Below are 26,093 nucleotides of genomic sequence, written 5' to 3'. Positions count from 1 at the left end.
TCTCACACAACAGTCATTTATACTATTCTTCTACAGACTGCCACTCCACACTGTTGCTACCTTCTCGCTTACAGAACTTCCATTTCCCAAGAAACTACTACTACCTATATTTTCTTTAATACAGGTCTATGCAAGCTCTCTACTTCAGTCAATCTAATGTTTTATAGAACTTGAGGATAACTGCTAAATCCCTTGTGGGCTTTGCTACCCTTCTCTGTACTTCCAGCTGATAGACAGTGGATGTGTTATGTAATGTGCTTATCTGTGTAATTTCTCTTTAACAAACTACCCTCATGAAAGAAGAAAAAATGTATTTCCTTACATTCATAGGCTACTGTATGTTAAATGTGTTCTAGATATATTCATATATTTGTAAACTCATGTTTTACAAAATATCCTTTTTAGGCCTCTGCTCAAAATGGGATAAACTACAGTTGGAACATCCCGGTAAATAGAGCGAGAGAAAAATAAATTGTTAGTTTGTATCTTATGTATTGATCTTCACTGCTGGTACATAAATAGTGTGCCATTTTAACAGTATGTCCTTTTGTGGGATCCCAGTCTTAGCTGCGATACTGGTTTTCATAAGTCACGATCTGTTACTTTCAGCTTCTCATGGATAGCTGTAAGCCTCAAGTGTTCCCTCCTTGCTTTGTCCTCCAAATAGACCAGTTTGTGGAGCAGTCAAGGTGCATAATTTTCTTTTAGCCTGTCCTTGGTTTCTATTTGTTGTGGCTTGAAAAAGATATCAGAATAATTATTCAGTGCTTCCTCTGTTTTCCTAGTCTCTACTCATTTTTGTGTTTGTCCCACTAAATCTGTGCTAAGTCATTGCCCAACATAACTTTGTTCTCTACATTTTTATTCATTGTCTTTATTTCTCCCAGAGTTTTTCTTTGACATCCAGACTGAGTAATCTTAAGACAAGAACTGAATTTAAACCATGTTGACTTGTTTTACCAGTTGTTTTCAGAAATTACTGGTTTTCTGGCTGGGAAAGCTCCATTTAACATAGTTCTGAGCCCATGATGCGAATGATGGGACTGTAACTGGTTACATTGGACGGCTTGGTTTCTCACATTCTTCCTATTTCACCTCATCCTACTACTGTTTTTGTCTTTTCTCCCCTTCGCTCCACCAAAGATGTTGCTGGAGTCTATTTCTCGCCCCAGTTCTAAGTCTGTCCAGCTCTGATCAATAGGCATGCTTGTCATGAAAGCTATTATACAAGCCCTATTAGTGGCTTCATCCTCCCAGTCATGCAGATCTGTGGGCAGTTTCAGAGCTTCAGATCTGAAGCTGCTGATGAGGTCCTTCTTGAAGTCTCAGTTCCCAAAAAGAATTATTCTCGAGTATAATCATCAAATTAAATATGTATCCATTTTGGCATCCCTTTCAAGCCCTGCTGATATGGGAATGCTCCTCATGCTGGTGGGAATTTTCAACCCTTTCTCTGGTTTAGAATTTTGGTGTATATCTTTAGCAATTTGCATAATTTCCATCTAATTTTTCACCACTAACTTGAACATAGAAGCCATGTGGCATATGTGTAAACTCGTCCTAAGTTGTTCATGATATGTATCAGTCTGCTTGTCTTGCTAGACTGTCTTATCAGTAAGTAATATGAGAGTTATCTGTTGAGTAACAATTAACAGCATAAACCAGTGATGCCATACTGGAAGAGAGGCCTGTGTCTGTTTTGCCTTGTATAGCCCCTACTTAGAGAATCTACATTTTGGACCCCAGAAGACTTCATTTAGATGCTTTCTGTATTGTTTGGTAATGAATACATTTAGCCTTTTTTCCTCCAGTAAATGTTGTGAACATTTCACATATAGGAAGGTCAGAGTAGTTTTTACTAGATGTTCATCCTGCATACAGCTGCAGTCATAACAGATGGGTTTTCCTGCCGTCAGGCGGGTCCTCGGTCGGCCGAATTCCAAAGTCTAGGTCCGGCGTCGGTTGTCATCGCTTCTTCCCTGACGTCAGTGCGACAGGGGTATAAAAGAACCAGCCGACGCCATTTTCTTCAGTCTTTCTTGCTGCGTGGTACCAGAAGCAGAAGCAGTTCGCAAGTGCTGGTCGGCCAGCTCCTGAGATTACGAATATCTGCAACCGAAGTCTTCTTGAAAGCTAAGTACCCCGTTGGGGAAACTTTTCTTGCCTCAGACCGATGTTAGACAAAGTTAATAATTGTATTTCATGTGGGAAGCAAATACCGCATAAGGATTTTCATTCCCTCTGCATTCCTTGCTTAGGCCCAGACCACGACGTCTTGGCCTGTCGTTTTTGTGCTACATTCAACAAACGCACCATTAAGCGTCGGGCACAGTTCGCCCAGCACTTTTTTGGCAAAAAATTTAACTACATAATGTCGTTGGATACTCCGACTCCAGTTTTGACTAAAAAACGCAAAGATAAGGACCGACACACGAGGTCCGCAGCCTTTACCGACACCAGGCCAAAGCCAACTACAGGTGGTCCGGTTCTCAGCGAGGCATCTACGCAGCCCCTGACTACCGACGACACTTCATTGGCGGTGTCTTCTGTACCCGAGGTCGCAGGCTCTTTGGCCCACACCTTGACTACAGATACCAAAGCCACTCTTGGCGGTGAAACTCAGAGTTTAGACAGGTCTGTCTCCTCTCAAGGTGTCTTCAGGCCTTCCTCTTCTTTTTCCATCAAGGCTTTCACTAAGTCTAAGACAGCCATGCATTCTAAAAAACAAACCCCACAGGGCCCTTCTCAAGGCCCCATGCCTAAAAAGCAGATGCTCAAAATGGCTGAGGACTTAATTACTCTTATCAGGGGTTCTCAACCCCCCCCCCCTGGAAAAAAGGGGCAGAGTGGAGGAAGAATCCCCCTCCTCGGACCAGGCCTCCATTATTTCAGAACATTCTGATGACCAGGAACATTCATACTCCCCTTTTGAAGATTCTGATGCAGAGGAGTCCATTCCTTTTGTCTCCCCCCGTGAGGATTACTCTTTTGGGGAAACCTTGCATACCTTGAGGGAACACTTCCATTGGGAAGGCCAAGAGTACTCAGACTCCAAGAAAAGGCTTAGGGATTTTCTCTTGCTCCCTCAGCACAGGCCTCTGGCTATACCTCCTGTCTTAGATATCCTTGATGATGTGTATTCGGAGTCCTGCCTCAACCCAGATTCTTTGCCTCCAGCTCCAGTCAAGCCTGGCAGGTATTACCGGGTTCCTGACTCTCACCAATTCCTATACAAAAAACATGCGGCTGACCCAGAAACTATCTCACAGGGCCCCAAGGGAATTAAGGCCTCCACTGCTAAAAATCCATTACCTTCAGAGAGGGATTCCAGAGCTTTAGAAAGGTGGGGGAAAAAGATATACACCTCGGCCACCTTATCCACGAGGGCATTAAACTGCCAGTTCCATATGTTAAAGTACCAACAGTTTCTGTTATCACAGTTGAGAAGCAAAATGTCACAACCTGAACAACCAGATTTGAAGTAGTTGCAGGATTTGATACATAGTACAGAGCAAGTAGGTAAACATACCTTGCAATGTGGTTTTGATGCTTTAGAAGCCTCATGTAGAGCTGCTGTTACAGGATCAGTCATACGTAGACATTGTTGGCTTAAAAAGCAAACCTTACCAGATCATGTCAAAGCTAAATTACTGGATGCACGTCTGCAAAAAGATGTATTGTTTGGTGTTAAAGCTGAGGAAGTATTAAAGAAAATGGAGGAAAAGGCAAAATCAATGCAAACAGTGAAAGATTTCCTACAGGTACAACCTCCACATTTCAGTAGAAATTGGCCTTCAAAAAATTGGTCCTTTCCAGCCACTGACAGACCCCAAAGAGGTAGATACAGGCGCCCAAGGGGTAGAGGGCCATCTCAAGGATCGTTTAGAGGTAGACCATGGCAAGCACCTACCCAAAGAGGTAGTGAGGATAGTTCACAGCCATTCAGAAAGCAGAACCAATGACTTTCCCCTTTGCATACCAAGCAAGGCTCAAATGGCAGCACCTTTAGGCGGGAAACTGGCACTATTTTCAAAAAATTGGCATATTGTCACAAAAGACAAATGGATCCTGGACGTTATAGACAGAGGCTACAGATTCCACTTTCACACCCTTCCAAAAATGAGAGGCATGCCAAACCTGCCACACAATCAAAGGGCAGAGGCACAAAAACAAATTTCAGATCTCATGGACATGAAAGCTATTCAAGAGGTACCTGCACAAGAACAGGGTCAAGGTTTTTATTCCAGACTATTCCTGGTACCAAGGAACGGCAAAGATTGGAGACCTATTTTGGACCTATCCATCCTAAACACTTTTTTACTCGTGCCAAAATTCAAGATGCTCACATTACAGCAGCTTCTTCCCATGCTGGGCAAGGAGTCTTGGCTGGTAACATTGGACCTCAAGGAGGCACACCTGCTTGTCCCAATCAGACAAGATTGCAGGAGATACCTCAGATTTCTTGCAGGTTCAACACATTATCAATTCTCTGCATTGCCCTTTGGCTTGTCTACTGCGCCCAGAGTGTTCACGAAATGCCTGGCATCAGTAATTGCCTACTGCAGACTACAAGGGATACAAATATACCCATATCTGGACGACTGCCTGATCCAAGCAGACAGCAAGCACATACTTCTGGAACATCTGGCTTTTGTAATAAGGTTGTTGAATTCCCTGGGATACACAGTCAACAAAAAGAAATCAAGGCTACTACCATCTCAAACAATAATTTTCCTGGGTGCCAACTTGGATAGAAACACCCAGATGGCCTACCTCACGCCAGAGAAACAAGGGCAACTAACTCAATACTTCAGAAAAATGGCAACTTCACCAGGCTGACTGCAAGGAAAATCCTGCAGGCTCTGGGATTCATGGCATCTTGCATCCTACTAATCCCATGTGCAAAGCTGCATGTGAGGAAACTTCAATGGTACCTGAAAAACCTATGGTCTCAGCACAGCCACAGCTTGGAAACAATAATACCACTAATTCCATGTCTTCAAAATGAATTTCTGTGGTGGGCTCAAGCATTCCAAAGAAACACAGGTCTCCCATTCTGCAAGCCTCAAGCAAGCCAAATCATCACAGCAGATGCCTCGGATTACGCCTGGGGGGTGCACATGACAAATCTGTGCATTCAGGGCAGATGGTCCCAAAAGGAAAAGCACCTACACATCAATCAAAAAGAAATGCTAGCAGTAATAAATGCTGTTATAGCTTTCAAAGACCTGCTGCATCCAGGCCAGCTATTGATAAGGACAGACAAAACACCACAGTAATGTGGTACATAAACAAACAGGGAGGAACCCATTCATACCCCCTATGCAGGCTAGCCATGTCTCTTTGGAACATGGCTCTAGAATTGCAAATCGAGCTTCAAGCACAGTTCCTGCCAGGCAAGGAAAACACGCTGGCAGACGACCTAAGCAGAAATATGACAGATCCACACGAATGGAAGTTGCGTCCTCAAGTTTTTTCAAAGATAATTCAAGCATGGGGAAGGCCAGACATAGATCTCTTTGCCTCCCACAGAAATCACCAATTGGCAAAATTCTGCTCAAGGACCTTTCATCCACAGGCCTGGAAAGTGGACGCACTCTCTTTCAGTTGGACAACAATGACAGTTTATGCCTTTCCACCTCTTCCTCTGCTGCCCAAAGTTCTATTAAAAACCAGAGCAGACAGACCACAGATGATTCTCATCGCTCCAGACTGGCAAAGGCAACACTGGTACCCACTCCTGAGGAGCCTGACGCATTCCCCACCATGGATCCTGCTTCTAATGCCTACTGACTCAGCACAACTTCAAAACTCTTCACAGTCAGCTGAAAACACTCAATCTAGCCGCATGGAAGATTCCTTAAAATCACAACAGACCCTACTCTCCAAGGAGGTACAGGATGTCATTTTGGAGGCCAGAAGACCTTCTACTAGAAAAGCCTACTCCGCCAAATGGAAACGGTTTTGTGCTTGGAATGAGAAAAAGGTCCAGAACCCTGGAATATTGAATTTACCTCAAATATTACAATACCTAGCTGAGATGCTAAGCAATGGACTTTCATTCTCTTCCATCAAAATCCATGCCTCAGCCGTTTCTGCAAAATACAACACCGATCCTCCTTTATTCTCTCACCCCCTCTTAAGACAGTTCCTCAGAGGGGCTAAGAATATTAATCCTCCAAGGAAACAACCAGTGCCTGCTTGGGATCTCAATTTCATTCTAGAGAAACTGACTTTGCCTCCTTTCGAGCCAGCTGCCTCATCAGAACTACAATATCTGTCCTGCATCCACAGCCTTCCTGCTGGCCATCACCTCAGCTCGCAGGGTTTCTGAACTACAAGCCCTCATGGCTGTGCAACCTTTCATCATTTTCCATCAGGACTGAGTTTCCTTACGAACCAACCCTTCCTTTATGCCAAAGGTAGTATCCAGGGTAGCCTTGAATCAGGCTATCCACTTACCTACATTTTACCCCAATCCTCAAAACAAAGGGGAGAGGCTACTACATTCTTTGGACATTCACAGGCAACTACGTTATTATTTGGACAGAACAAAGCCTTTCAGAAAATCAGAGCAACTCTTTGTGTCCTATGCTACAGGGGCTCAAAGGAAGCCTATTTCCAAACAGACAATCTCAAAGTGGATAGCCCACTGCATACGCTTTTGTTACTCTCTTCATGGTAAAACTGTACCTGCAGGCATAAGGTCTCACTCCACTAGGGCCACAGCTACCTCTGCAGCTTTTTTCCTCAGGGGGGTTCCTACCAAAGATATTTTGGAAGCTGTCACTTGGAGTTCTGTGCATACTTTCTCCAAGCACTATCACCTGCCTTTATACTCCAAATCTAGAGCAGGTTTTGCCACTGCAGTTTTGCAGGGCATCCTGGCTCCTCCTAGTTCCACCTAGTGCCTACCACCCTTATTTTAGCTTTGGGATTCTACCCATCTGTTATGACTGCAGCTGTATGCACGATGAACATAGTACAGTTTTGTACCTACCATAAATGTAGATGTTCGAGTGCTAATATAGCTGCAGTCCAAGTTTCCCTCCCTCCTTCCCCTCTGGAACAGGCCTAATGGCTAACACCTCCTCATACAACCTGATTGGGGTATTCTTTTATGGTGTATTTGCTTGCAACTACTGTTTTTTGATTGCATTACTGCATAAATTTATGTATTGCCTTCCTTCTGGGGGCACCTGACATCTGGGGCAAGAAAAACTGAAGAAAATGGCGTCGGCTGGTTCTTTTATACCCCTGTCGCACTGACGTCAGGGAAGAAGCGACGACAACTGACGCCGGACCTAGACTTTGGAATTCGGCCGACAGAGGACCCGCCTGTATGATGGCAGGAAAACCCATCTGTTATGACTGCAGCTGTATTAGCACTCGAACATCTACATTTATGGTAGGTACAAAACTGTACTTTTTATATAAACTTGTCACTTTAACAGATTTGTTTGTCTTATGCCTACATGATCATATGTTATCAAAGTGAGTAATGGAGGGACATAATGAACTGTGGCAGTAGGATACTGTTCTGGGTTAAAAATTATCTCTGTCCTCCTTTTTTTTTTTTTTTAGGAGTATATGCGGATGATGGGACTCAGTAACTGGTTACACTGGACGGCCTGGTTTCTCATGTTCTTCCTGTTTCTCCTCATCTCGCTACTTTTTGTCACTGTACTCTTCTGTGTTGAGGTGAGTACTGCTAGTGAGGTAGGTGTGTTGATTGATGTTGATGCATTTATGACCAGTTTACAGACATGCAGAAATGTGTTACAGAAAACACTATAGATAGCAGTTGGAATCCTTTTACAGTTTTCTTCTAGTTTGTGTGAGAGTTCATTAACCTTCATTCTGCTCTTAATGTTATTTGTAGCCTTTTATTAAACATTTTTCTCATTTTTATTTTGTTTTTTTTTAGTATAATAAACTGGTTTATTGAGTTTAACAGTGACTTTGATCAGGCAAGTTATAAATCAATTCAGATTACATCTTGCTTATTTTGCCATACAACACTGATAAACTGCCTTAACACCGAAATTGATATGTTTCGTTACACTGTTGTGTTGTTATGAGGTATACAATGTAAACAAGACACAGAAAGCATTTATTGTGCTAATCATTACAGTGTGCTAGGATTCAAGCATTCTTCTGACATTCTTGTCATGTAAACAGTTTTTCATTATTTAATTAAACCTACCAATAGTCATTTCAGGCAGCTTCTGTAACAGCCATACCTGTTTGTCTTGATGTCTTTCTTGCTGCTGCTGTGATTGCATTGGGAGCCATCTCTTTACCTAGTAACCCGAACTCAGGAGATTCATCCCTTGTGTATAAAGAACTTAATACTAAAAATGTTTTTAAAGGTCTTTTGCCATAAATGTTGCTCAAATGCATTTAGTTTCATAGATGGGCTAATGATCACAGTTTTTTTAACATAGCCATGTATGGGGTGATGTGCAGAGCTGTAATAACTACAGAGGGATTACATTGATCAGTCACAGCATGAAGTTATGGGAAAGAGTAGTGGAAGCTAGGTTAAGAAGGGACATGATGATTAGTGATCAGCAGTATAGTTTCATGCCGGGAAAGCGCACTACAGATGGGATGTTTGCTCTGAGAGTGTTGATGGAGAAGTACAGAGAAGGTCAGAAGGAGTTGCATTGTGTTTTTGTAGACTTAGAGAAAGCATATGACAGGGTGCCTAGAGAGGAGTATTATATGAGGAAGTCGGGAGTGTCCATGAAGCATGTAAGACTGGTACAGGATATGTACGAGGGTAGTGTGACAGCAGTGAGGTCTGTGGTGGGAGTGACGGATGCGTTTAAGGTGGAGGTGGGATTACATCAAGGATCAGCTCTGAGCACTTTCTTATTTGCAATGGTGATGGACAGGTTGACAGACAAGATCAGACAGGAGTCCCCATGGACTATGATGTTTGCAGATGACATTGTGATCTGTAGTGAGAGTAGGAAACCGGTAGAGACGACCCTGGAGAGATGGAGATATGCTCTAGAGAAAAGAGGAATGAAGGTCAACAGGACTAAGACAGAATATATGTGTGTGAATGAGAGGGAGGATTGAGGAATGGTGAGGATGCCAGGAGTAGAGGTGGCGAAGGTGGATGAGTTTAAATACTTGGGATTAATAGTTCAGAGTAATAGTGAGTGTGGAAGAGAGGTGAAGAAGAGAGTACAGGCAGGATGGAGTGGGTGGGTGGAGAAGAGTGTCAGGAGTGATTTGTGACAGACGAGTATCAGTAAGAGTGAAAGGGAAGGTCTACAAGAGGATAGTGAGACCAGCTATGTTATATGGGTTAGAGACAGTGGCATTGACAAAAAGGCAGGAGTTTGAGCTGGATGTGGTAGACTTAAAGATGTTAAGATTTGCACTGGGTGTGACAAGGGGGGACAGGATTAGGAATAAGTATATTAGAGGGTCGGCCCAGGTTGGAAGGTTTGGAGACAAAGCCAGAGAGGCAAGATTATGTTGGTTTGGACATGTGCTGAGGAGGGATGTTGAGTATATTGGGAAAAAGATGCTAAGGATGAAACTACCAGGTAACCGGAAAAAGAGGAGGGCCTAAGATAAGGTTTATGGATGTGGTGAGAGCGGACATGCAGGTGGTTGGTGTGACAGAGCAAGATGCAGGGGACAGGAAGAAATGGAAACAGATGATCCGCTGTGGTGACCCCTAGTGGGAACAGCCGAAAGTAGATGATGATGTGTCTCAAACGTGTCTGACAAGTTTAGAGACCTTAACATTATTTTTAGTGGTATTTGTAGGCTAGGGCTTAGGTGGTCAAACATTTTACAGGTTATCTCTGTACATTAGGGATACAGGTGTCAGACCAGGGGAGAACTTCATTTTCCTCATGTACTGGTCCATGTTATGCTTTAATTGGTTTAGGGTAAAACTCTGCTTAACATGGATGAGAAGACTGTTCCATAGAAGGGGTATTCTCTGAGACATACTTAGCCCATCCAAGTTGCAAGCAAGATTTAATTCCTTAATGGAAGATTCATTAAAGTGGGATCCAAGGATGCCTTTGATGCCAGGTATAGATTACCCATCTGTATTCTGTGGGAAACAGAGTACAGGGATACAGCTTTGAGGTAATCCTTTTAGGACATGTTTATTCCCTGTATTTTTCTTTGTGTGGATGTTCCAGTTGTTGCAAGTGCCTGCTCAGGTACATGCTGAAAGGGGCATTGCACTCAATGGTTGTCTGATGAAGGCCAAAGACAGTGGAATGGTGACTTACTGGACCTAGATACCATACCTCTGCTTATACGTTTCACAACATAGAATTATTTCCTTACTACTGTAGGCACATGATGGTTGTATGCCAGGTTACTGTCTATATGCATCCCCAAACTCTGACTACTGGATCTACTGTTAGGGTGTGTTGTCAAAGCTGTAGTTTCCAGGAGTGGCTGAATTTCCAAAGTATATGCTGTTATGCATTTCTTGGGATTAAGTTGCAGACCATGGCTCTGTCCCCAGTTATTTGTCTGAATTAGCCCTTCCTGGAAGCTGTTTGTATCTTGGAGTGATTGCACCTAGATGTTCATCGTGTTACCCTGCTGCAGTCATCACACTTGGGTTATCCTGTCATCAGGCGGTCCCGCAGTCGGACGGATTTCCAATGTCTTGGTCCGACGTCGGTTGCTGTCGCCTCATCCCTGACGTCAGTGCGCCAGGGGTAAATATATTGCAACTGACGCCATTTTCTTCAGTCTTTCTTGCCGTGCGGTGCCCGAAGCAGAAGCATTTCGCAAGTGCCGGTCAGCCGACTCCTGAGATTGTCGAATTCGAATTTCAGACCGAAGTCTTCTATAAAGCTAAGTACCCCGTTGGGGAATGTTTTCTTGCCTCAGACCGATGTCAGAAAAAGTTAACAATTGTATTTCTTGTGGGAAGCAAATACCTCATAAGGATTTTCATTTTTATTGCATACCTTGCCTAGGTCCTGATCACGACGTCACTTCTTGTCGTTTTTGTGCTAGGTTTAATAAGCGTACTATTAAAAGACGATTTGATTTCGCACAACACTATTTTGGTAGAAAATTTAACTATAACATGCCGTCGGAGCTACCGACTACCGGCGTGCACAAAAAGCGCAGGGACAAGGACTGACAGCCCAGGCCAAAGCCCGATTCAGAGGCCTCGGTTGATCCGGTCTCCGGTTCTCCGGTTATCAGTGAGGCTGCGACGCAGCCCCTGACTACCGCAGTCCTGGAAACTGAGACCGCTACGGATATTTTGACGGAATGTACTAGGCCGACGCAGCCTTTTACTTCAGGCCCTTCCGACGATTTACCTTCCAAGGACGTCGGTGCTTCTGAAACGCCATCAGTCTCTGAAGGTGCTTTCAGACTGACGACTCAAAGTCAAAACGTTTTCTAAGTTGAAGACTCCTTCTAAAACAAAAAAGACTACACTTCAGTCTCCTGTTCAAGGCCCTATGCCTAAGAAACAGATGCTCAAAATGGCTGAAGATTTGATTTCTCTTATCAGGAGTTCTCAGCCTCCTCCTGACAAAAGGCCTAGACAAGAGGAAGATTCTGCTTCCTCTGAGCAACTGTCTATTTCTTCGGATTCCTCTGAGGACCAAGACTATTCCTTCTCTCCTTATGAAGATTCTGATGCTGAGGACTCTATTCCCTCAGCTTCCCCTCCTGAAGACTGCTCTTTTGGGGAAACTTTACACACTAGGAGGGAACATTTTCACTGGGAAGGTCAGGATTACTCTTGATTCCAAGAAAAGGCTCAGAGAATTTCTTTTACTCCCCCAACACAGACCTCTAGCCATCCCTCCGGTTTTGGACATTGTGGATGATGTCTATTTAGAATCCAATTTCAACCCAGACTCTCTACTTCCTGCTCCGGCCAAGCCTGACCGATACTACAGAGTACCTGATTCCCACAAATTTCTTTACAAAAGCCCAGTAGCTGACCCAGAGACCATCTCCCAGGCTTCCATGGCTAAAAACCCAGTACCTTCTGAAAGGGATTCAAGAGCACTAGATAGGTGGGGGAAAAGGTTTACACCTCAGCCACATAGCTATGAGAGCACTAAATTGTCAATTTCATATGCTTAAGTATCAGCAATTTCTGATCTCTCAGTTAAAACAAAAGATAACCTCCCTCCCTCAACAATCTGAATTGAAAGAAGTACAGGACTTGTTGCACGCCACCGAGCAGGTGGGCAAACATACCTTACAATGTGGGTTTGATTCTTTAGAGGCCTCCTGCAGAGCAGCAGTCACTGGATCAGTTATACGTAGGCATGCCTGGTTAAAGGAACAAAGTCTACCTGATCATGTTAAAGCAAAACTACTAGATGCTCCTTTACAGCAGGATGTTCTTTTTGGAGTTAAAACAGAAGAAGTTTTAAAGAAAATGGAAGATAAGGCGAAATCAATGCAGACAGTCAAAGATTTCCTACAAGTGCAACCCCCTCGCTTCAGCAGAAACTGGCCAACAAAAAATTGGTGCTTTCCAGCCACTGACAGACCTCAGAGGGGTAAATACAGGTGCCCAAGGGGCAGAGGACAACCACAAGCTCAGTATAAACCTCGCCAATGGGGCACTCCAACCCAGAAGGGAGGAGAAGACAGGTCTCAACCCACCAGAAGGCAAACTCGATGACTTGCACCTCAGCTGGCCAAACAAAGCTCTTTTGTCAGCCCCCTTGGGGGGGAAACTAGCACTTTTTGCAGACAACTGGCACATGGTCACAAAGGACAAATGGGTCCTAGACATAATTTTGCGAGGATACAGATTCCACTTTCACACCTTGCCAATGAAAAGAGGAATGCCAAACCTGCCACAAAATCAAAGGGCAGGGGCACAAAAACAAATTACAGCTCTCATGGCCATGAGAGCCATTCAGTGGGTACCAACTCAAGAGCAAGGCCAAGGATTTTACTCAAGGCTCTTTCTAGTACCCAGAAAGGACAATGCTTGGAGACCAATTCTGGACCTTTCAATTCTAAACACTTACTTACAAGTTCCCAAATTCAAGATGCTAACATTACAGCAGCTACTTCCCATGTTGGGCAAGGAAGCATGGCTGGTAACGTTGAACCTCAAGGAGACATACCTGCATGTCCCTATCAGACAAAGTTGCAGAAGATACCTCCGTTTCATTGCAGGTTCAACCCATTATCAATTCTCTGCACTGCCCTTTGGCTTATCTACTGCGCCCAGAGTATTCACAAAATGCCTGGCACCAGTAATTGCATACTGCAGACAGAGGAATTCAAATATATCCATACCTGGACGACTGCCTCATCCAAGCAGAAAGAAAAGACATTCTCTTACATCATCTGGCTTTTGTAAAGCATCTACTAAATTGTCTAGGGTACACAGTAAACGAAAAGAAGTCAAAACTAGTACCCTCACAAAAAATGACATTCCTGGGTGCCAGCTTGGACACAACGGCACAGAAGGCTTATCTTAGCTGCAACTGACTCAATATTTCAAGACAATGGCAACAAAGACCCAATTAACTGCAAGAAAAAATCTGCAGGCTTTGGGCTTCATGGCATCTTGCATTCTGATAATACCATTTGCAAAACTGCATATGAGGAAATTACAGTGGTACCTAAAAAGCGTATGGTCTCAACACAGCCACAGCTTGGACACAGTGATATTTTTCATTCCCTGCCTTCAACAGGAATTTCTATGGTGGGCACAGGCATGTCACCTCAACAAGGGTCAGCCTTTCACCTTGCCCCCAACCAGGCAAACTATCACAACAGATGCTTCAGACTATGCCTGGGGGGCACACATGGCAGGGCAATGCATTCAAGGCCTATGCACTGCAGAACAAAGAAAACTGCACATAAATCAAAAAGAGATGCTAGCTGTACAGAAAGCTCTGACAGCCTTCAAGGATCTACTACAGCCAGGACAACTTGCAATAAAGACAGACAACACCACAGTAATGTGGTACATAAACAAACAAGGGGGCACACATTCCTACCCTCTTTGCAGGCAAGCAATAATCTTATGGAACACAGCTCTGGCCTACCAAGTCCAGTTACAAGCTCAGTTCCTGCCAGGACAGAAAAACACATTGGCAGACGACCTAAGCAGAAACATCAAAGATCCCCACGAGTGGAAACTAGACCCATAAATATTTTCAATGATAACTCAAAAATGGGGCCTTCCAAATTTAGACCTGTTTGCCAGTCCTCAAAACTACCAACTGACAAAAGTTTTGTACAAGGACATTCCACCATCAAGCTTGGAAAGTGGACGCTCTCTCCTTCAGTTGGAAAAACCTGACAGCATATGCCTTTCCTCCATTACCTCTTCTCACAAAGGTTCTTTTGAAGGTCAAAAAGGAGAAACCTCAACTGATTCTCATAGCACCAGACTGGCCACGCCAGCACTGGTACCCGCTACTGAAGAATATGGCTCACAGCCCACCATGGATATTGCCTCAAATACCTCATTTGCTCACGCAGCAAAACAAACAGATTCTACACAGCCAGCTCATTACCTTAAACCTGGCTGCATGCCAGATCAATTAAGCATCCAACCAGCCCCTCTTTCACAAGCAGTACTGGATGTTATTCTGGAAGCCAGGAGACCAAGCACCAGGAAGGCTTACTCGGACAAATGGAAAAGGTTTTCTGCTTGGAACCAAGCTAAAGGCCAAGACACAACTCAGCCTCATATGCCCCACGTTCTACAGGATTTAGCTGAGATGTTGCACAAAGGACTTTCCTTCTCCTCAATTAAAATCCATGCTTTAGCTATTTCAGCTCACTACGACAAAAATCCACCTTTATTTTCAAATCCTCTTCTAAGGCAGTTCCTCAGGGGGGCAAAGAACATTAGACCACCTAGAAGAGCTCCTACACCAACATGGGACCTCAACTTTGTTCTGGAAAAACTAACGCTACCTCCCTTTGAACCAGCTTTCTTTGCAGACCTTCAGTTCCTATCTTGGAAGACTTCCCTGCTCCTGGCAATAACTTCTGCTAGGAGAGTCTCAGAATTACAGGCACTTATGGCAGTGGAACATTTCCTTGTTTTTCATCAAGACAGAGTTTCTCTATGAACTAATCCTTCCTTCATGCCTAAGGTGGTTTCCAGTGTAGCTTTAAATCAAACCATCCACCTACCCACTTTCTTCCCCAATCCACAGAACAAAGGTGAGAGACTCCTGCATTCCTTGGACATTCACAGGCAGCTTTGTTACTACTTGGATAAAACTAAGGCTTTCAGAAAAACTGACCAGCTCTTTGTATCCTATGCTACAGCTTCTCAAGGGAGGGCCATATCTAAGCAAACCATTTCTAAATGGATAGGCCATTGCATACGGTTCTGTTATACCCATCATGGGAAACCAGTTCCTCCTACCATTAGATCCCACTCTACCAGGGCAACAGCTACCTCTACAGCCTTTCTCAGGGGGGTTCCTACCAAGGAAATTTTAGAAGCTGCAACTTGGAGTTCTGTACACACCTTCACCAAACATTATCACTTACCTCTTTATTCTAAGTCCAGGGCGGGCTTCGCCACTGCAGTTCTGCAGGGCCTCATTGCCTCCACTAACCCTCTATAATACCTCCACCCTGCTTTAGCTTTGGGACTCCACCCAAGTGTGATGACTGCAGCAGGGTAACACAATGAACATAGTACAGTTTTGTACTTACCATAAATGTAGATGTTAGTGTTCACCCTGCTGCAGTCCAGGTTACCCTCCCTCCAACCCCTCTGATCTACTGGCTAAATCTCTGCTATGCCTTACTGATGTATTTGCTTATAGCTGAAGGGATTTTGTGTTTGTACAGTGTTCACACCATTTGGTACTAATTTGGATCACCTTTTTGGGGGCACCTAACATCTGGGGCAAGAAAAACTGAAGAAAATGGCGTCGGTTGCAATATATGTACCCCTGGCGCACTGACGTCAGGGATGAGGTGACAGCAACCGACGTCGGACCAAGACTTTGGAAATCCGGCCGACTGCGGGACCACCTGACAACAGGATAACCCAAGTGTGATGACTGCAGCAGGGTGAACACTCGAACATCTACATTTATGGTAGGTACAAAACTGTACTTTTTCAGTCATCAGTAATTTTCATCAGCCAGAGGCCCTTAACTTTGGCCTTGACGTCAGAGAAGTAGATGCCAAAATAGAGTGGACCCAGCACAGAATCCTGAGGAACTCCATTGATGAACAGTCTTCTCTGTGGAGGCAAATTCCCCTATCCTAACTTCATGGGTCCTGTCTGAGAAGCCACCTGGTATGCATGGGGAGATATAGGGGTTTATACCAAATTCCGTGAATTTATCTGTAATGACAGAATGTAGTATTGTATCAAATGCCTTGGACAAATCAAGGTAGGCTGTATGCACCATTTTGCCCTTGTCTGTTACTTTTGTGATCTTTTCAAAGAAGTCCACCAGGTTGAGCAGGCATGATCTGCCCTTGACAAAATCAAACTGAGTTGAAATGGGTGTCTGAAGATTTTCTGTCTCATTGTTAATCATTTACATGGCATTGCATATGAGACGAGCCAAGCTTATCTGCCTGTAGTTTCTGGGGTCCATAGATGGGCCACCCATGGGCAGAGAGATGACTGCTGCAGTTCTCCATTTGCATGGCATGAAGCCTGTCTGGATAGCTCATGGTCATGCTGTTTGGGAGGCATCCTGGGATCTTGTCTGGGTCCAGTGATGTATTCTTGGCCTTGGGTGAGTGCATTGAGTACCTACTGCCTAGTGATAGTTGGGGGGGGGGGGGTATGTTTGATGATATTTCCAGAGAGGTGGCTGAAAAGGGAGGGGTAAAATTGGAACTGAATTTGTCTGACGATAGATTTGCTATTTTTTTTTGGCTCAGTGTAGGTGGCATCATTTACAGTTAGTTCTGCACATTGTGTTATGTACTACCATAGAGGTTGCAGACATAGCTCAAGAAAGCCTTATATTTTGTCCTTAGCCTAGCAGGCTATTTTTTTTTACCTCAAATTTGGCTTTTGGTAGACTTGATTTGTCCTTCAGTTTGCTTATTTAGATTGAGAGATTTTTTTTATCCTGCTGGGCGTCACACTTCGTTATTTTTGCCATGACTTTCTTCTTTTTGTTGTACAACGTATTTATAAAGGGATTCCACCAGCGTTGTTTGTTTTGTTTGTTTTCTGTTTATTTCTGGGAGGCACAGTTCACTAAGCATTTAGTGACATGGTTGTGCAAAGTCCCTGTGAGCAGTTCCTCATGGGCAGCAGTTTTCTCAGGGTGTGAATATGGTAATGGGTTGAATGGTGAGAGACTCCAGTAACTTTTAAGTATGTGTTTTGTTTCTTGGGTTACAGAGATGGACCTGTAGCTTACAAGGATATGATATGGGACTTTGCCTATGGTGATCTGTTCATGAAGAAGCTCAAGTGTGTCGTCCTGTTTGACCAGCATTAAGGTATGATTGTTTTCACTGTAAATTGAGCAGTCTCCACCCTTATTCTGTGACTTTGCAGTAGCTGGTCCAAATGTGTGGAAGGTATTGGAGCCCTGAACTGCTGAGGTACTTTCCATGGCTTTAAATCATGCCTTGGCAACTGGAAAAATGGTTGTATTCTTCAAGGTGAGCAGAGCTTGGAGGGAGTGGAGTTTCTTGTTTAGGCTTCTGGCATTGAGCTGTAACACCTTTAAATTTTCTACCATTGGTTTTTCTATGTTGGAAGTTTTGTCAGTGTGCCAATGCCTAAAAAAGACACGGGGGGGGGGGGGGGGGCAGCAATGTTTTAGCTAATCTTCAAAAACATAGAGGGTCAGGTGCAGACCATCCCTTACAAAGCAATGTGATCTGTAACCATATTCTCCCATGCTGATAGATATTGTACCCCTGTGGAGTGACACCAGAGACAAAGCCAGTTATTAGTCAGCCATCTTCTGTTCATATTGTGCCATCACCCTTGGAGCGGAGGTAGAGTGCTGCACAGTACTAAGCTCATGTTGGCCTGGGACACATAATCAAAGAGCTCCACCATGCCTTTCTTCGTATAGTTCAAGGATAAGCATCTCAGGATTACACCCACAAGGACCATGACAGAATCATACCGGTACTCGTGATCCAATGACCTGAGTGCATGCATAATTTGGCAAATCCTGTCTCCCTGGTCTGGTAGACAGTTGACCATGGCTCTTTCTTTGCATAGCCTTGTGAATTGGACATGTGTGTTTCTCACAATTGAGTCTCTTATGACCAAAATGTTTGATTGGGATATGTGGTGCTATGCCTTATGGGCTTACAAGTTGAGACACCATGGGCTGTGGCATTATGTCTTGCTTGGTGGTGTTTTTGCCAAGTGCTGTAGAGGTTCCTGAGGACACTTAGAGTGCATTTTCTAGAAGGTCTTTGTGGTTTTGGAAGATTACATTTAAGAGCCTCAGCATCTGTAGTTCTAAGTATCTGGCCTTTACTAGTTGAATTGGGTGTAGTGTGTGTATTACTGACAACCTGTTTAGTGTTATAGTTGCTTGTGAGTGAGAGCATTGCCTATAGTGACATTATATAGCTGTATCTCTCATATTCAGAATCAGTTGGAGAATTGGGTGGTTGTCTGTATACATGAGGCAATAGCTGCATTACCTCAGGATGCCCATAATCCACCATTCTAACTACAGATATATCAGGGAAGTGCATGTCCATGGCTATGGGTCCTTATTACATGTTCTACAAGGGGATGGTGATAGAGAGGTTTACAACTGGCTAGTTTAGTTGTTGTTAGAGTGTACTGCCTGAGTCCAAGGTTGAGAGTTGGGTGCTTCTCAATGGACCAACTAGCTGCTTGCTCTCTGCACAACTAAGGACTGAAGAATTTTCAGGGGAAGGTTTATAGAGAAATTTAAATAGTAAGTGCTTGCATTGATATAGGGCACTGTTAACTGCCACTGGACAATGAGCAGCATCTCACAAATGCAACAACTTTATACAGGCACAGAAAGTTTCCAAACAGCCTTGCCCTCAGCCGGTCACAGCACTTTGTGATTTCACATAGTAAATCCCATAGGATCATAGGAAGTTACTGGGCTATTGGCCCTGAGGTCCTTATAAGCCTAGCCAAGAATTTAACTCCTGTTCCAACAAGTCAGCACCCTATGCCACTGTCCAGCAGGGACACAGGTGGAATCCCAGGGGTGTATTTTCTATTCCCCATCCAGATGTTCATCGTGTTTCACTGTTGCAGTCATTACTCTTGGGTTATCCTGCTGGCAGGCTACCCTCAGCAGGATAACCCAAGAGTAATGACTGCAACAGTGAATACACTAGAACATCTACATTTATGGTAGGTACACAACTGTACTTTATCCATGTTGCGCTTAAAAAAGGTTTAATGAGGTGCTCTGCTTTACATGGTGATTACATGTTCTAAATGGACTGTGGCAGTATCTCTTCCAGTTGTCGAGTACAACCATGACAACTGGATGGGTGACCGTAAATTCATCCCAGGGGTGGCACCTATGTCCCTCATGGACAAGGCCAGTTGGTGCTGATCACAGAATTGCTCTAACGACGACCATCTAAACATGGTCAATAAGGGTACTCCGTTTTTTACACTACTAGGCTTGTAAAGGCCCCATCAGCCTAGTAACTTCCTATAACCTATATTTATTTATTTATTTATTTATTTTTTTTACTGTGAAATGGCAGTGCTTTGGATTTGGTTTTACTTTTTATTGCTTTACTGTGGCACTGGGTACTGGTTGTATTCTTGTTTTTACCTGCTTTAAAGTTTGTAACTGACTTTGTGAGTCAATATGTGGACTTTGTCTTTTTAACCTTTCTTTCATATTGGTTATCTGAATCAAAGATTTACTGCTGTTTTGACGTGCTGGGAGAGAGGGGTCAGCACAAAGTATTTTCTAGATGTTCATTTTGTAATACATTTTTTTTTGCCCTCTGTTGACCAAGACCCTTTGGATTTAGTGTTTTGATTACATTTTAATACATTAACCTGCTTTGTTTTAAGTCTTTGATGTACTTGTTTAAACTTGGGAGTTGTAGGCACTAGCTGTCTTACTGTGTGAGACAACTGCCTTTTTGTAACTTTTTCTGGTACCACTGTATATGGTGTCTTTTTTTGGGGGGGAGGGACAAAAGAAATCAATAAAGGGTTTATGCCCTTATTGTTTTTCCCAGGCTCCTTTGCCTGTGACTCTTTTCCCCCACTTTTATCATATGTTAGTATTTGTAAAACTAAAGATCCTAGATTTTTTTCAATTTGCAGCAAATATTTTTGCTTTTGAATTAAATTAGCTGTTTGTATGACATTTTCTGCTTTATTTGTCACTTAACAGCTTTATAGCTGTGTTTAACCCTGAAACATTTTGTAAGAACTGCTTTATTACCATATGGCATTTAATGGTTCCCTAGTGAAATGTCATCAGTCTTAACACCAAGTGCTGCTACCCCCCCAAAATGTGCAGGATATTAATCATCTCAAAATGGACCTTGTTCCCCTTTTCCTGTTACAAGAAAGAGCAGACCAAAGACTACTTAATGTTAAAAAAACGCTACCTGCGTCCCCAGAAAGCTGAAACTAGTCTAGTTACAACTAATAAACAAAGCAAAGGTGCTAGAACAAACAGGAACAGATAAATCACTAGAGTGGAGTAAGAAACACTGCATATAAGCATAAGTATCAGTGCAGCACAAGTAATAAACAATTTAAAGTGCAGTTAAGAACTACAGTGTGACTATTCAGATCTGGATGGATCTGGATTCAGCAGAGCAGTAAAATGCAGTGGTAATAGCAATTAAACTTTAAAATGCAGAATTCAAGTGCACATCTCTATAAAATGCACAGATATCAAAGCTACTGTAGTATAAATCTAGAGAGTGCGCTAATCAGTACTTAAAAGTACTTGTTTTATAGTGGATGCAAGTTATTCAGCAGAAAATCTGTTCAAACAGAGGTGTGGTAGCCAAGTGAGTGGAAACTCTGAAATAGCCAATTTTTGCAGGCTAGTTCAGTCACATTTGCCCCACATGAGCTGCATATTTGAGATGAAAAGCATTTCACTATTCCAATGGGCAGGGTTTAATAATTTAAGCTTACGAGGATGGAATGTGGGAACTTTGGCTAGGGCTTTATTTTGAGACCTACTGGAAAGACATGCGTCCCTTTTCGAACTTCTAAATGAGTGGTTAGTGTTTTCTAATATGATGTAGATTTTGTGAAAATCCCTATTCATGTGAAATGACCATTGCTCACAAGCCAGCTGAAAGATTCTCTTGTAATTGAAACTGTGCACCTTTAATTGTAAAAGGTGATGTAACTGGGATCGATATGAACAAAGTATGTTTGTAGAGTGGGAATGGAAAGGGTAGTATTAGACCATCTTCTTATGGTCAGTAGTGCAGTCAGTTTGTACTCGTACACCATCTTATGGTCTCCAGAAGCAAAATAAGCCTAGTGAACAGAGCTCAGAGCAATCATGGTTTCACCTTTAAAAAGTGTTCCTTATACAAAAATGCCAAAAAACTCTAATACAAGTACTGTTTGACCTTCACCTATATGACAGACTAATAAGAAAGACTACATCTTGTTTTCACAAAGCATTCCAAGCTATTAGAATGCTAGGATTGCTAAAATCAGGTTTTGAATAAACACTTGTAGCATTTAATCTTTGCATAAAAATATCAAATTTTAAAGCTCCCTATTATGAGTGACTTGAGTCCCACAGTAAAAAAAACAAAAAAAAAGCAAGCTGATTCAGGCAGTGAAAGAGTGATTAGTAAAACTTAATATTAAATTGATGATGCAGCTTTGCTAGTTGGCCTGAGCCTCACAACACTTATCTATATGTACTTCCACCTAGGTTGTTAGACCTGAGATGAGGAAGTACTCTGAGGTCCTGCAGTCTTGAACATAGTACATATTCCTGTGCAATCACTTTGTCTCTCAATTCTAGGATCATTGTTGTAGTTCTTGGAGTTACAACTTGAACCCATTGTTTTAAACAGCATGTATGTAACATTTTAATCACCTAGTACCTTTATTTTGGCAAGAATAGAACTACCGACTTAAAGATATTATTCTTCAAAGTTGTTAGAGTGTATAGCATTAGTACTGTAATGTACTAATCCTGGGACTGATCAATGGAAATGCACTGCTGTAATGCAGGTAGTGTTGCTGTTAAACAAGAAAAGGCAAGAAGCTAGTAGAAGTACATTGCCTTTGGGAGCTGTGTCATGTATCAGGGCCACACCTCTGCTAAGAATAGATTCCTGACCTCTAAGCTGAGAGGGAATTTGGCAGACACGTTTGAGTGCATATGGAGGTGTACTAAAGTACTTCTGCATTTTGTGCGCCCCTGCTGCTTGCTGGTCATTAGACCCTCTCTGTGTCTACTGGCCTGTTCATCACTTCAGGATTACAATTGTGCATCAGGTTCGTCAGTAGATGTATCTGGAGCAACCAGCCACAAGCCCACGATGTAGTTATAGCCTGCAGCAGGAGCAGTGTTGAACATCTACAAATGTCATTAATGTCTTGTACAACTCTTTGCCTTTACTTCTGGATTCCCTTATAAGTGCTGCTGAGTAACCTCAGCAGGATAATTTGTGGCCAGTGAGAGTAAGTTTCTTTGTGTGTAAATGTTTACTTTTTCTAAAAATAAATGCCATTCTGTTCACTTTAAATAAAACTAGACAAGAGAGATGAAAGACGGGTGGTTCTGCTTATTGATTACATTGAAATCATTGAGGCATTTTAGCTATGTCTTGCTTATGATGATAAAAAGTGATTCCAACAGGTCCATCTAACACCGACTTCTACATCTACATATGGATTTAATTGCAGAACAGTTAATGCAAATATTAGATACCTGTAATTCTGTCTTTTCAGACTAATAATCATGGCCTTAAGATAATGGTCGCTGTAGTTGGTGGCAGGGGGATTCATTCTTGACACGTTTAAATTTTCAGTTCAGCTTCTCCATTGTGATCACTACAGCTGTTCTGTCCCTTCCCAAGACTTGCCTTAATACTCAATGGCTCCAGCTTTGACTACAGATGAGTGGCACATTTCATATAAGGGCGTTGACAACCTGAGTACAGGGACATTGTAAAAGCACATAACATAAGGCAATGAAAATGAAAGCATACCCCTTAAGTTAAACCTGCAGGTGTTTCAGTTATTTCAGGAGTCTCTGGTTGTGATTTTATTTCTTTTGGTAACTGAGTAATCTCATTAACACAAGTACATGTCTTCAAAATTGTCTTGTGAATAGTTCATTAAACATTTTCTTTAGCCACATAATTCGTAAGCAGGCTAATGAGACTTGAACACAGGCATAGGTAACTTGACTTGGAGTACTGCAGTATTGTTTCATTCTTTCCTCTGAAACAGAAGAGGATAATTTGCCTAGTTGGCTTTCAGTTGTTAATTATATTGCTTGTTACTTTCTGTAATACTCTTTTGCAGGTCAGTAAGCATGGAGCTGTATTAACAAACAGTGATCCGACTTTGATATTTGTCTACCTGGTGGTGTTTTCTGTCTCTAGCATCTCTTTCAGTTTCATGGTCAGCACTTTCTTCTCTCGAGGTAAGTTTATCCAGAGACATTATTAAGGTAAGTGGGGAAGAGATGAATGCATGCTTGTGTGCAGCTTTATAAAAGGAATTTTCCTGGTACTTAAAACCTGAGGCACTTTGATGGAGCCTTACCTCCAACAAGGCGGTAGTGTTGTGCATATATAAGTGGGGTGGGGGGGTCTAACTTTTCCACCTAAGCAGAGAAGCCATTTTTCTCTTGAAATAGAAACTAGATAGAATTTGCTTCATGACAGAAGTGCACATGCTATTTGAAGCCAACTCACCAGCTGACAGACTAAGAAGGTGTTTCCTTCTCTGTCATAAATGGTTCCTAAGCTAGATGAAGTCCAACAAGATCTTTTGTAAAATGGAGGCAAACAGTCATTGACCTCTGTGCCTCACCATCTAATTCAGAGTTTCACCACAGGCAACAAGGTCTGCTGTTTGCATTTCTGCTACTACTGCCAGAGCCTGAATTTATCCAGAGGGACGTAGTACAGCAGTTAGCTTCCTTTTTAACTAAATCAGGTCTGGTTTCCACTGTTGCTCAACACATTCATTCATTACAAAGGGGGGGGGGGGGTAAAATGACTAACGTGTTTGATTTTTGGAGGTATCAAGTAAATATTAAGCATTAACTTGATCATAAGTTAATAGACAAAATAGAAAAATTCATTCAAGTCATCAGATGAGTCCTGTTCATTACTGATGTCACTGTTTAAAATATCTATAAATTATCAAAAGCATCTCAACCATAATTTTCATGAGAAAAAAATTCAGCTGATGTAATTTTCATATTAATCCAAAACTTCTCCCATTTTATTTGTGTAACATTTTGCAATAGATAATTGCCCTTTTGGAATGTATAAAAGGACAGATTTTAAATTATAATTTGACTTGAGTTGAATATATTGCCCTTAATGAATTAGGTGGCAGTGTTTACTTAATTTTAGACCTTCTGATAAGGGCTACAATATTGTTACTTCACTTTATACTCAATATTTATGTATGTGTTGTTCACATTTGGATGATACTAATACTTATGAAAAGGCTAGTAAATGAATATAATAAAGCAGATAAAAATATTTAACATGTTAGAAAAAGGCTGTAGGCTGAGTTACATTATTAGCAATGATATTGATAAAAACTTGCTACTTATCTTTTATTGGCTCCCAAAATTAATAAAACTTATTGTAGATGATCCCAGTTAGACTGCTTGCTGCTATTTATTTTCATAACATAGGCCTTTTTTGCATGAAATACATTGTGTGTGTGTACGTGCTCGCATGCACATATATGCACACACACAATATATATATATATATATATATATATATGTGCATGTGTATGTATATATAAAAATGGGTGTGTAATATATTTATATATATGTGTGAATATATGAACTTGTTTGGAATGAAGAAAAGCATTGTATAACTTTAAATGTTAAAAGTTTATATACTAGTGTTTGGCCATATACATGGTATTGAGTCTCTAAATTATTATTTGGGAGCAGGGGAGCCTGCAGGATTTTTTGCAGGAGGGTGCAAACCCAGAGCCCCCCCCCCCCATACAGCCACCCCTCGCAGCCATTCCAGTGTCCCATTACTTGTCTATTTCTCCCCAGTTGTCATAAACACTGTTCAAAACTCTCCAGTGCGCATAATGCTTTATGCTTTACTTCTACAGTGATTACAGATATTTCGATTTAATTTACAAGTTTTATTTCAAATTTTATAGCACAAACACTGATAGACATTTGTTAAACAAAGCAATAGTCTTACAATGAAAACAGACTTGGCATTAAAACTGCTCTACCTTTGAAACTTGCATTCACTGAAACAGCATTGAAACCCACATTCAAAGAAAATGCATCTGGCCAGTGGTAGGTTAAGTTTACCTTTGGGCTGTTATCAAATCATAGGCCCCTTGCACACATTTTTAGGGCCATGCAAAAGTTCTTTAATTTACCTTCCTGATTGCATTAATTATAATATATAATTGAATTATATCCCTTGTATAATACAGCACTACTTGCTAGAGTGTGGTTTAAATTTATAGTTATGAGCATTTTTCCAGTAAGCAATGAAACAAAACATATGAACCAATAGTGACAAACTGCCCAATTTAGAACATTACAACCATAAAAGGCCACTCAAACTTCTGTCATTACAATCCAATATCAGTCAATATGCTCAATCTCTGCAAAAGTAAAAGTCATCTCAATAATTGTAAATTACAAGTAATCTCTGTGGTATCCCCGAAGTCTCAAAACAACACACTAAAGTGTAGTGGGTCTAAAAACAAAACAGTGTAAGAAACTTCTCTGTGTGGAAGATTTTCAGTCCATATATTTCTAGTTAATCACTGTATATTAATCAGATCAGACAATAGTAGTAGAAGTAGCGAACGTAAACTCAAGTCAAAAAGTAATAATTGAAAATATATAATTCTACAGCATTACTAAGTATTCGAAAGTAATCCAAGCAAGGCAGGCAGTCTGTTTCTAGTCGAAAATCCT

At 42.0% G+C, this 26,093-nt stretch overlaps 1 protein-coding gene across 1 annotated transcript in view; it reads left to right on the top strand.

Moving 5' to 3' along the window:
- The window catches only part of ABCA3 (ATP binding cassette subfamily A member 3), a gene marked incomplete in the record, with an annotated part of 1,818,321 nt that overhangs the window by 395,911 nt on the left and 1,396,317 nt on the right, over positions 1-26,093 (top strand). The window contains 2 exon segments of the mRNA XM_044089258.1: positions 7,585-7,701; positions 23,465-23,585. Of these exon segments, the coding sequence (XP_043945193.1) occupies positions 7,585-7,701; positions 23,465-23,585 (238 nt within the window).

Source organism: Protopterus annectens, chromosome 12.part0 (genome assembly GCF_019279795.1).
Source record: "Protopterus annectens isolate FY-2018-M chromosome 12.part0, PAN1.0, whole genome shotgun sequence".
NCBI classification, from domain to species: domain Eukaryota; kingdom Metazoa; phylum Chordata; order Ceratodontiformes; family Protopteridae; genus Protopterus; species Protopterus annectens.
Note: the sequence above shows the minus strand (reverse complement) of the source record. Positions and strands in the feature narration are given on the sequence as shown.